The 12,742-nt window shown below is 47.1% G+C and overlaps 1 protein-coding gene across 4 annotated transcripts in view; it reads right to left on the bottom strand.

Annotated features, from left to right (window-relative positions):
* Positions 1-12,742, bottom strand: part of RALGAPA2 (Ral GTPase activating protein, alpha subunit 2 (catalytic)) — a 274,630-nt gene that overhangs the window by 13,926 nt on the left and 247,962 nt on the right. For all 4 annotated transcript variants that reach the window (XM_005865977.2, XM_014539482.1, XM_014539483.1 and 1 more), the window contains one exon: positions 9,125-9,246. In XM_005865977.2, the coding sequence (XP_005866039.1) occupies positions 9,125-9,246 (122 nt within the window). The remainder of the gene's footprint in view (positions 1-9,124; positions 9,247-12,742) is intronic.

The raw sequence follows: 12,742 nt of genomic DNA, 5'->3' as shown, positions 1-12,742 counted from the left end.
GATATGTGACTGCAGGTCAAAACTCTGTCCTCCTTTTCACTTTCTCCCTTCCAACCCAAATCTCCCCATACAAAGAGCCGCTGTCACCATGCTCCCTTCACCTGTGCAACCCAGGTCAGGGCTGCCTTCGGGGGCACTGGGGTGAGGAGGCCACTAGTGGGCCCCATAGGGAATGTTCAGGGAGAACCTTGTGGGGTCGCCACATGCTCATTCATTAGTCAAACATGCCGCTGTGCCCAGGGACAGGAATACAAGGGGAACAGAATATTATCTAACCAGTCTCCTTCCCACTCCCCTATAGTACATCCCCCCTACAGAAGCCCAGAGTGATTTTTTAAAACAAGAATTCTTATTATGTTATTCTACTGCCTAATACCCACCTCCCCCCAAAGCTGGCCATCTCACTAGAGCAGTGGTTGGCAAACTCATTAGTCAACAGAGCCAAATATCAACAGTACAACGATTGAAATTTCTTTTGAGAGCCAAATTTTTTAAACTTAAACTATATAGGTAGGTACATTGTTATTAACTTAATTAGGGTACTCCTAAGCTGGCCTTTGCTTAAAAAATGTCGCCTCCCCCGCTCTGCCTATCCCGTGGCCCGCCTGCGCCGCTCGCCCGCCCAACACCCCCCACTTCTTCTAACGCCACTTCTTCAAAATAGACTCACCCAGGCCGAAAAACGACTTCTGCGCATGGGCCACGAAGTTTCAATCGCACTGTACGAGGGCGCCCGCAATTGGTATTTTGTGGAAGAGCCACACTCAAGGGGCCAAAGAGCCGCCGCATGTGGCTCGTGAGCCGCGGTTTGCCAACCACTGCACTAGAGTAACAAAGTTTCCCTGCTGGCCACAGGCTGCTCTGACTTGCCTCATCCTCTTCACCCCCTTGCTTACTCTGCCCTAACCACACGGGGCTCCTCACTGTTCCTGGAAAGCTCCGGCCTCAGGGCCTTTGCACTTGCTATTCCTCTGCCTGGAATGCCTCTCTCCCCCCACCCCACCCAGTTCTAAATGACGTTCTCCATCACCTCTTTCATGTCTTCCCTCAAATGTCCCCTTCTCAGTGAGGCCTGCCCTGACCCCCGATTTAAAGTGCCACCCCAGTGTTATGTTTCTCAGCAGCACTCCTGCTCCTTTTGCTTTTTCTTCTTAGCCCCCCTCAATATTCCCAATGTTTATGGAATGAATGTCTGCAGGCCACGGCCCTCGTGGGGTTCCCATCTGCTTAAGCTGTAGCAAAGGTGCATATGTGTCCTAGGACCCAAGCCGGACCTGAGTTCTAATATGTAAACATGGCTCTGGCAGTCACCACATTGGGTAACTGGGTAAAGAGCAGCCAGTCTCGGCCCATGGAGTTCCATTTCTGGCTGCTTCTTTTCTTCTCTGTGTTGATCCCTTCCCTCTGGGACTCTTGCCCCTGATGGTCTGGGTCAGCGCACATCCCCCTGGTCAGGAGCCTGGCCTCAGAGGGCACACCTGGATGCCAGAGGCCCTGGCGTTAACTGGAGTCGGGCTGTTTCTTTAGCTACTTCTCTGAGCCCTAGGGATGTAGCTAGGCAGCAGGGTTTCCCTAACTACAACGCACGGGCTCACGCCGGCCACACAATCTGCCCAGCGTACCTCAGCAGCCACCCAGGGCAGCCGGCACCTCCTGGTTCTGCCTGAGGTTAGGCCTGGGGGAGCAGAACCTCGCAGTGCGTCCTGGAGACCGCAGTGGCTTTCTCCAGCATCAGGCAACCTCACAGGTCAGACGGTCCGGCTCGCGAGAAGGGAGATGCTGGTTGACGGTACTGACCCCAGCTCCCACCACGGGAACGCTGAGCTCTGTGGGCAGGGCCCTGGCAAGTGAGTGCCGGTGGGTGGAATATGTCCTCTATGCATCTGGGACTTCACTGTCTCCTATTCTTAAAGCGGCTGAAAAGCAGGGTTCTGCCGATTTTTCTAGGCACCCTTCACAGGGATGCTCCTGGGCTCCTTGGGACTGAGAGAGGACTTTCGGCAACGGCAACACCGTAAGCACTTCAGGTATTATTTTAAAGTCGATTGGCATGTTTCCCATTTTAAGGGATTTTTTTCAGCCTTTTGAGGGACTTTAAAGGCTAATGGGGAAAAGGAACCAGCTTTTCTCTTTATTATGCTGTTTAGAGGTTTAACTTCCTGGTTACCATCATATATCCCTCTGAAAAAGAAGAGTATGAAATATTCTCTTTTTCCGTCAGCAGACCTAAATGTTCCATTTGGCCTCTGCTTTGGTTTGGTTTTTGCTAAATAGAAAACCAAGCGAAGCCGTTGGGTCTTCCAGGAACCCACCGCCGAGGCCGTCCGTGTTCCACCTGCTGGAACCAGGACACGAGGCCAGAGCATTGGTGCCCAGGAGTGTGGACCTGGGCGTCAGAAGCGCCAGGTTCTTCCGAAACAAAATCTCAAGGTTATTTCAAATAAGCTTTAATTAAGAGTCATTTCCAAAAATTGTCTCTGAGAAAAATTCTTAGTACCTGCCGGCCATCTCTTGGCAACTGCTGAAGTGTCCCCAGAGCCGTAATTAGCAGCGAGGCACTTACAACCCTGCCAGGACTGAGGAGCCAGAGCTAGACGAACGCAGCCGTTCACAGAAAAAGCAGCATCTTCAAGTTCTTCCAAAGGAACAAATGAAATGTAATGTCCACACTTTAGAAGGAATAATCTCTCAGGGCCTATCTTTTTCTGGAAACCTGTGAGGACCCCCAATCTCTGCACCTGCCCTGGGGCAGGAGCGCCCCACCGGCTCTGACAGGAGTCCTTTCTTCCTCTTGTCTCTTCCTACGGTTATTAGCCTTTATATTCTTCTTGTCCAGGGCCTTCCAGTTCTCAGACGTCTTAATTTCTAGCCAATGTGAGAAAGTGAAGAATTGACTGGCAGGATGCTTAGTGGAAATATCTAATAGATATTAGGCAAGTTTTCATTTCCTCCCAGGTTCATAAGGCAGATGGCACAGCCCATCTCAGGGAAATCTCAACCCAACCGCAAATCATCGGCTGACTGGCTTTTCTTCCCTTTTGACTGTATCTTTTTAACATGTGGTTATAGGTTGGAGCTAACTAATCTGGACTTATTAATCATTAGCCATTACGGGAGGCTCATGAGTATCTGCTTCTCCCTACCAAGACTTCAGGCTCCAGAAGGGAAGGAGAGGCAGGGCACAGGCCTCCAGAGCCTTTGTGTTCCCTTAAAACGCCGGCTCAGCCCTCCTGGTGGCAGCTGCCAAGGGAAGGGAGGGGAGGGCCATTCAGAGATGGTGCGATTGACAGGGAGCACCATAGTGTTCTATCAGGGTCAGTGGAACACAAGTTTGTCTCATCTCTTCCTTCCCTCTTCCAAAGATGATGTTGAAGACAGTAAAAGAGTTTTAAGAGGAAAAAGGGGTGAAAAAGCACAAGGCAAAATGTGGTGCTAAAGGGGGCAATTGAGAACTCTCTTTAAAATCCTCAGTAACATTGAAGAAAGCATCCTGCACCAAGTGTCAGTTATTCATATAGCATCACCCAGTCCGTGGCTGACCCAGGCTTTCTCCAGGGCAGTTCTGACCACACTGCTTATCACTAGTCCATGTTCCCTAGGAGACCAGCAAGGGAGGGGGAGAGGTGCATCACCATTACAGGTGTTTGTTCTGCATCTGCATCAGGCCCAACACACACCTGTGGCCTGGGGACACACCTGTACTGCTTAACGCAACAGTCTGACCGCTTTCTGTCACATTTCTCTTCTACTCCTTTTGCATATGTGATAAGAAAGAAATTATATGCATCATTCTCTAAGGCAGCGGTTCTCAACCTGTGGGTCGCGACCCCTTTGGCGGTCGAACGACCCTTCCACAGGGGTCGCCTAAGACCACCCTGCATATCAGATATTTACATTATGATTCATAACAGTAGCAACATTACAGTTATGAAGTAGCAACGAAAATAATTTTATGGTTGGATCACAACATGAGGAACTGTATTTAAAGGGCCAGAAGGTTGAGAACCACTGCTCTAAGGGTTTTACAGTCTATTAAGATAGAAGAAACATACAACATGACAAAGACTTGCATAGGCTAAGAAAAATCAAGATATAAGTAACAAGTGAGATGGCACTAAGGCAAGGCCCTAACCATAACTGAGAGGCCTTGACTTAGGACAGTGGTTCTCCGTCCTGCTTGCATATTAAAATGCTCTCAGGAGTTTTTAAAAGAAGGTCCCCAGGGCCAGACCACGGCCCAGACCAGGAAATCCCAATGCCTGGTGTGGGGACACAGCATCCAGATTCCTACGGCTTCACAGGTGAACCAATGTGCAGCTGTAGCCAGATCCAGGCGGATCAGCCATGGGACTGTGGGTGGTTAAAAAATTCCTATGGCTGCTTCATTGTATTTTTAAGAAGAATGCATTTTAAGTGTTGTTGTTTTTTTGAATGTCATATGCAAAGGGGGTCAGAATTGAGGCAGTTAGGTTGTGAAGAAAGATCTGGTCTGGGTCTGGGAGGGATATTGGGTGGAAGGACCGCACACGCAGGGCAGTCAGTTAGCGGGGCGTGTGGCTACACTTGCTTAGCCACGGACACCTGAGGGTGCGGGGTGGCAGCCGGAGCTCCTGAACAGACAGGGTCACAAGAGCACTTGCACTTAAAGGTAACTTCTGGAGTATCCGAGTGAAATGCTGAGATTCAGCCCTGGTCTTTAACTGATATTAATACACCAGCAGCCGTGGCTCTGATTTCTGGGACTATCCCACGGGGCGGGCACGGGGCCAGCATTTTCATATGTCCTGGCCCTGGCTTGCACCTCTCCTTCTAGGAGACAGGCTGCTAAGAGATGCATCCAGTTTCTGTGAACTTAATATAATGATTTTGTTGCAGAGAAAAATTACTAAGGTCTTTTCTGTTAGGTTGGTAAAGCTTTCTAAGCGGGCACCTGTGCAATTCCTGAGCGCGAAAGGTGAAAATGTGAAGCTCTGTACAGTAGCAGCAGAGGCAGCAGCATCCGGAGACCAACTCGGACTAATCTGCTTTAAGCTCCAAATACGACCTACATTACAAGTGGCAGAATCTGATGGTGCCTAGTGAGGCATTTTCTCCCACTTGTTCTAAATCCTGGAGCCTTCACAGTCTAGCCTGTCGTGAAGGAGGGAGTGTTTCTGACCATATCTTGGAGAAATCATATGTTGTTTTATGTAGGGCTAACAAATAAACAACGATCTGTGCTCCCTCTGCTGGCTCCCTATAGCAATATTAAAGCAGGAAGGACCACAAACAGTGCCGGCATCCTCAGCAAACACTCACTTCTATATGGAGAGGGACCACTCATTTTTCTTGGTTTTAGACATTCTTTGAGAGAAATCCATCTTTATCACCTTCTGACCAAAGCACTTGGAAATTCTTAAAATATGATGTTAAATTAGACATACCTCTAGTTCACAATTACCAAATTGTCAGCTGTGACTGTAATAGTAATTTGGGGATCATTTATCAACAGACACAAGGGGATCCCTCCCAGATCTTAAGGTCCAGACACAATCATTAAAGCAGTCCTGAAAAAAAAAAACAACCCTCAAGTCCAAGCTAAAGTTTTTCTTTTCTCTTTTTGTTTTATAAGAGCAGCTTCCCAAAAGTAAAGATTTACACTATTTATATCCTTTCTGATAATGTCAAGCATTAGACTTGATTTTCCAAATCATTAGCATGCAGAAGAATGACCTCATGGTGAACAGATGCACTTGGCTGTGAGCGGCAGCGATTACATCAGCCCCTCCCAGCAGTCGAGGGCGCCCGTGCCCGTTAACCCTTTAACGGCTCCTCTGCTGGCCCCCCTTCATTGGAAACATGCTTGGAAACACAAACTTAGTCCCTTACCCCAATGTGTGTGTGTGTGAAATGCACATATGTACATACATAGAACATATCTATACACACACGTGTAGACATATATATGCAAACACACACTCGTGTGTGTGTTAACTGCAGCCAATAGTTTATCACTGGCTACCACTCAGAAATTGCTGGTCAATAAGGAAGGAATCAAAAGGAATGCAAATTACAGGGCTAGGTAAGAAAGCAGCTCCAATCCCGATTCTACAGTGGGCATTATTGAAACAAGGAGTGGGCAGAATAGATAGGAGGTACGTGGTATTGTAAAATAACATTTTTGCACTGGCAAAATAGGTGTTTAAAAAACCTCTTTTAAAAAAGCTGAGCACCCACCTATTAGCCAAACAACAAAAGACCCTGCCTCACATCTGTGGTTGACAGTGAGTCATGAATAGAGGACACAGTTGGCCACCGTGACCATCTATGGCCGCCTTGGGTGACAAGCGACAGCACTGGGGCAGGGAGAGTCTGAGGAGAGGGCACTTCCCACTTGGCACATCTCTTACTTACAGCGAGGACGTAAAGCCGACATCAGAGTCCTTCCCTCTAGAAGCAGGGGCTGCTTGCTGCTACAAAGCCAGTGTGCAGTGAACACAGCTTTCAGGTTACTCTCCTTCTGTGTTCACAACAAAGCCCTTGGACAAGGATACAAAGAGAACCCGAGAGCCCCTCGCTCCTCAGGCTGTGCATATGCATGTGAGCAGTAGCCCAAGGCCTGGCTTTGGTGACCCTGCTGGCCAGGATGGCCGGGTTGGGTCGGATGGGCACTGTGGGAGCTTAACTGCTCGGGGTCAATTTTTCCAATTGGCTTGCTGCTTGGAAGAGCAGACTTCCCCTCAGTTTCTTAGTTTAAGCTGCTCAGCTCATCTGGGTTTGATCACACTTGCCCCAAGATAATAAAAAACACTGTGAATAAGTGAGAAGTGTTTTCATCTGTAAAAGTGGTAACAGACAGGGGTAGGGATTCCTCGAAAGCAGAACCGGCACGGGCATGGGGCGAGGAGGTGGCTCTGAGAGTGAGCCTGTGCGTGCTCCACCCTCACTGCGCTGCCCCCAATTTCAGTTCAGGTCAAGTTCATTTCTAGTTCCTTCTTAATCACTGTGGTGGGCACATAGGCAAAGCATTAAAAGAGAGAGAGCATTATGCCCTGACACAAGTCCCATTCATGGATTGGTGTGATATCCATACAAAAATTTTTATCACTCAACACCCAATTCCCTAAACCCTAAACAGTATGAAATGTGATACTGGTGTAAATAACTTGAAAAAAGAAAGGAGCAGGATTTGTCTTGATATTCCATCTTTGGTTTCACGTTCCTTTTGTACAGGTTCCAATGCCCACACTTCTGAGCTGTCAGAACCTTTATCTGTTAAGGGACTTTGGCAAACGCGATGTTCTTGAAGAAGCTTGTCAGTAATCGTCTTTAAACTGCAGGTCTTAAAAAACCCAAATGACTCCTACAATCTCACTTAAGATGTTACCTACACACTAATTTAAATTGGTTTTAATAATCTTAAACTTTTGGGGGAAAAAATCAAATTTATACAGAGGCTAAAATATAAAAAGTCCATCAATATTTATTTCAATAGTCAAGAGCCTTAAGAACATAACAGTTGAATTGATGAGTGCAAATATCTATTATTTAATCGCTTTAATTTTAAGAAACAAAAAGGTTTCTCAAAGCACTGAAAAATTAAGCCCCAAATCATTGTGAGGGTGAAAAAACCAGAATAATTATCTTTAAAAAAAATTAGCTTTGCTATAGATCTTTCATGGGCTTTCACCAAGAATTAGAAACAATTTTAAACCTCTACCTAAACTGGGTATGAAATCTTCATTTCCCTTGAAACTGATTTCCTTTTGGTTTTAGATGGAACGTTGGCAGAGTGTATAAAAGAATTCAATTCACAGCTCTTCTACCTTTTTAATGTAGGAAACATTAATCAAAGCTTTAAGTTATAAGCTTTTCTCATGTTGCTTAGTATTCCAGTTCAACAACGATCAATAGAGGCCATCCCTGTGTTCCTCGACGCCTCACCAGGAAGCAGGGGCGTGATTATGTAAATCGCATGGCTCTGCTCCCTTGGCCAGCTTGCTTATCTCCCAGGCCTTCTGCCTGCTGCTCCTGGCTCCCCCGGCGAGTGCAAGCCTCTCCTCTTATCTCCCAACAAAGCTGGGAGAGGCGAGGACTGAAGCCAGCGATGTTAAACAGTGATGCATGGCTGATTTTATTTGTAAGTGATTTATTTCACGGAATTTAATTTTTTTTCACTTTGTGTGTAAGAGATTTGTTAACAAGTCAGAACAGGAGAAGGAAGGTGGTGTCAGAGGCAACTGACACAGGTTAGAAATCTATTAAGCGCCCTCACAATGTGTCTACACTAGCAGAAGGAAGCCCTTCACTGAGAATTTCAGCATGCATTGACCAAGCATCCCATTACTCTCTGAAAGGCAAGTCATCTGCAATGACATGCAGAAATTTGTAAGTAATTCTATTCTTTGAAAAAAATAATAAAACTCCACCCACAATAATCATACAATCATTTTAGGTGGCAGTACACCATTTTCCCCGAATTGTTCATATAAGAGAGTGAAACCTAAAAACAAGAACATTCATGGAAATGTTTGAAATTTCCCACTTGCCTAATAAATGAACATGACGGTCAGCCAGTTTCTAAACAGGTTCCACACCAGGTGCTGCTCTGGTCGGCGGCCGGTCCATGTGACACAGGCCGCTGCAGAGAAGGCTCGTGCGGCCCTGCCGTCATGATGGACCAGGGGGCACCGTCCTTCCATTCCTCCCGCATTAATCCCTGACCGGGTATCTCGAGTATCTCGGCAGCGTAATCCCCATTTAGCATTAGTAGCAACGGCTTCGACTGTGAGGAACTCTTTTTTTGATAAGTAAGCACTGATGCGGGCATCGCTTTTAGACAACATTATTCCCAGCTCAGCAAGAAACCCACACTCCCAAATGAACCGAGCACATCACTGAGGAAAGTTCATTAACCTCGCTAGATTCGGAGGTTAACAGGATAGCGGAAGAAAAGAACTGGGTGAACAGCTCGGATACAAAACACATTAAAATGAATGTCATCGTTCCTTTTGATATTCATTAGTTGATTCAGAGGGAGAATGCTCTTCTTAAATTCGCAAGCATTTATCTGTGAAAAACAGGTGTACATCTGCTGCTCGAGTGTGTCTTAAGCGCGCGAGGGAAGAATAATGCAGACACTCACCCGTTCCACCGAGGGAGTAGCTGGGAGACGGAGAGAAGACTTGGGCTGCGAAATCCTCAAATGTCATTACTTCGCGGTGGTTCTGAATTATGGCTTCGAGATAGAGGGCTCGCTCCTCGTAGCTGCAGCAATCGGTTAAGGAAACAAGTGCATGTGCAGAATGGCACACGTAACAATGCCAGAGTCCACTCTGCTTTACGTACAGTGATGCAACTTTTATGTTTTGTGGGGGGGAAATTACCTTGCAAGTTTGTTAACATCTGTCAGAAATTTAAGGATTGGTCTTAATGATAAAATTCTGATTTTGAGACCTAAGTTTCTTTTGGATTTCAATTGCATCCAACACTAGTATCAATAAAAAGTATGTACACCCATAGTTACAGAATCACATCAAAAGACCATTAAGATTGAGTCAAACGAACAAAAACAGAGACACGGACTATGACAGCATCTCTTTCCACTGACAGCTGGGGGACAGATCTGGATCTTCTCTTGCTAGTTCCCGGATAAAATGTTCTTTTCAGCCTACTGACAAAATGATTTGCTACTTCAAGCAAGGATCAGTGAGAAGGTGGTGGCACACACTTCTAAGAAATAAGCTAATGCATGTCCCTGGGAAGAGGGAAGGCCGAGGAGGTATGCTCTGAGGGGGCACCTGAGCTGAAAGCCGAGATAGGCTGTGAGCATTCGGAAATAAGAACAAATACGTTGGAGGATCAAGCAGAGAGTGCGCAAGGCAATACTTAAAAAAAGACTGCCTTTTAATTAAAACTGCAGCCTGGAACACACGCATTCAAATGTGTAATCAAAAACCAGCCACCAATAAAACTTACAAGCGTAACACACTGAAGCAACTTTCCAGCTGTCTTAACAGGACCCCTGCGTGTGGCCGCCTTTCACGGGGCAGAAAGCAAATCTTCCCCTTTTGTGTGCGGCTTCTGCTTCCTGGGAAGGTGAATGCTGCACTTCCAATAACAGGATAACGCCAGAACAATTCGACAGCGATGGAGGCACCACACGTATGACTTTATGAATTAACACTTGGGGAAGGCGGCATGATGTCTCATTTTCCCCTTCCTCATCGTCAACACCAAAGTTAAAAGACGCGTTTTGGTCATTGTGAAAATCATGCTAATTTTCCAGGAGCACAGGGAATGTGGATCACCATCAGTTTATGATCTGTAGCGACAGAAGCAATTCTACATCTCTCACTGTGTTGTCAAAATGGCCTCTTTAAAAACATAACTTGGTGACAATTACGCCCTTCCAATTAGCTTTCGATAGAGTATGTGTCTTAAAACAGGAAAATATTTTTCTGTTTTCTCAGTGCAGGCTCTCCCTCCCCCTTCTCCTTGAACTGTATTCAGAGGAGCATTCTGCACCACGAAACCAGAGGCAGTCCGGGCTGTGCTGTCAGTACAGCGGCCAAGGGTCACACGTGGCTATCTAAATTTAAGTTTAAATTAACTACAGTAAAGAACAGAGATCCAGTTCCTCTTGTCTCCCTGGCTGTGGCACGGGGTCCCCGTGCTGGAGGCACACACAGACGCACCTGCCGCTGTGGAAAGCACGACTGGGCAGCACTATTCCAGAATTTGCCTTTAGGCTGCCTCTATGCAGCTTTTAAAAAGGGAACTGAGTTTCAAGGTTTCAAAAGTGGCCCCTCTGATGATTTATGATCTTTCCCATAGGGGGTCACACAGCCCTGGGCCTGCAAGCGTGAGCTGCACCGGCTCCTCGGCTGCAGGCGGAGCTCCCGGCGACTCACCTTAACTAACGAACAGGCTGCCAAACTTCCTCGGCGAGAGGCGCCCGCTCAGGCCCCATTCCAGAGGGACCCACTAATGCCATTCACGTCTCATTATGAACACGCTTATTCTGCACAGTACTTGGCTGTCGCCGCGGCTCGGCCCTCTGTGCATGGCCCCAGCAAGCCGCTGGTCTGGGGAACAGCAGGACGTTAGGCCTGAGTGGCCGTCTGGTGAACAGGCACTCTGACACTAAGCTGGCACGTGCTGGCCCAGCAGGGGCCGAGTGAGGCGTGACAAATTACTCAAAGAGCTAAGCTAAACTTATGTCTGACAACCACCTGAGCCTTCGGACAGCCATGGCCCGCTGTCAACACTCAATGCATGGAGCCTCTTTTCAGCCCCCCGTTTGCTCGTGGGCCTGGGTTAGAGCAGGTGCGTCCCTCTAAAGACCTGTCATGCTCTGCCTGGAATCGTCCTGCTGTTTCCTGAAAGGCCCCACTGCGTCCGACACATCCACATACAGCGCTCGGGACAATGGTGAACAAAACAGAAATGTGAATGCATCTTGCTAAATATGCTATCTGGGAGCGTGTCTGCTATGTAAATCAGGCTCACAGTCAAGCCTATACAGGGATGCTGTGTGCAATCCCATAGAAGCTGACCCCAGACAGCAGCCTGTCATCCTCATCCTGCATGACAGCCCCCAACTGTCCTAGCGAGTCCCAGTCAAGGCTGAGAGCAGGCCCAGTGCTAGAGTTCCGGAGGGTAGCAACCAAGTTGTGAGATTCTCCGACTCGAGGAACAGCTGTGGTATGAACCCTAACATAAGGCTCTATGGGAGACAGAGAGCACAAAGGGTGCTTCTAGAACTGGATAACTGGAGAATTCAGACTTCATAGAAGGTTCCTGATCGCCGTATTTTTGCCCAACAGTCACAGACCCCCCTTCCCCCCAGGCTGGTCCTGTGCTGGTGTAGGAGCCTTAGTGCTCAAGTGGGTGTTGTCGTCCAGACAGACATCCATTAGGGAATGGGTGAGGCCAGGAAATCATCAAATGCATTTTCATTCGTGGTCCAAGCCAGGTCATGTAAACACCATGGCAAAAAGAAAACAAACACCATCCCAAGTCTGGCAGCATTTAGAGATAGCCACGCAGCTCATGGGCGCCCCAAATCATTTCTTTTAGAAGCTTTAAACAATGTAAGACATGCTAAGATGTGCACTGCATGCTGAAAGCGTGCTGGGCAGTGGGCAGTGCACGGCCAGTGACCTCTGACTGAAAGCAGGTGGATAAAGAGGCACCTGGTCTCCAATCCAATTCCTGTTTCAATACGAACCACTGCCCTTTATTCTCTTAAAAAGACCACTAACAAATGTGAAAGCTGAATTCGGTCCTGAATTTACTATCTCACTAAAAACCACACAAAGTACTTTTTTAAACAGCAATTTCCCCCCTTAATTACACAATTCAGAGACCATTCAATTTACTAACTAGAAAACCATCTTGATTTGTGGTTACTTTTGGGTTTCTTTGGTGACCCATTCTGTCTATATTTTCACGTAAGAATTTTTATCCATTATAGATCTTCCTCTACTTGACTAAAGAGGCCATTGGTCTTCACTGGTTACATTTCATCAAAACTTCAAGAGGACTTCCTGAGACCCTCAAACACACTCTGCTGGGTTGCAAGAGCCTGAGAATCCAAGTTCAAAACCTCCCCCCTCCCCCCTGCTTTATTCTGATTATAATTTGTTTTAATTTTTAGAAATGGCAGCAGCAGATGACAGGAGAGAGCTTACTTTTTGGAGGAAGATGGGTCTAGGTCTGAATTCCAGCCCTTTCCCTCAACAGCTAGGGGACCCCCAGT

Source organism: Myotis brandtii, unplaced genomic scaffold (genome assembly GCF_000412655.1).
Source record: "Myotis brandtii unplaced genomic scaffold, ASM41265v1 scaffold217, whole genome shotgun sequence".
Lineage (NCBI taxonomy): Eukaryota > Metazoa > Chordata > Mammalia > Chiroptera > Vespertilionidae > Myotis > Myotis brandtii.
Note: the sequence above shows the minus strand (reverse complement) of the source record. Positions and strands in the feature narration are given on the sequence as shown.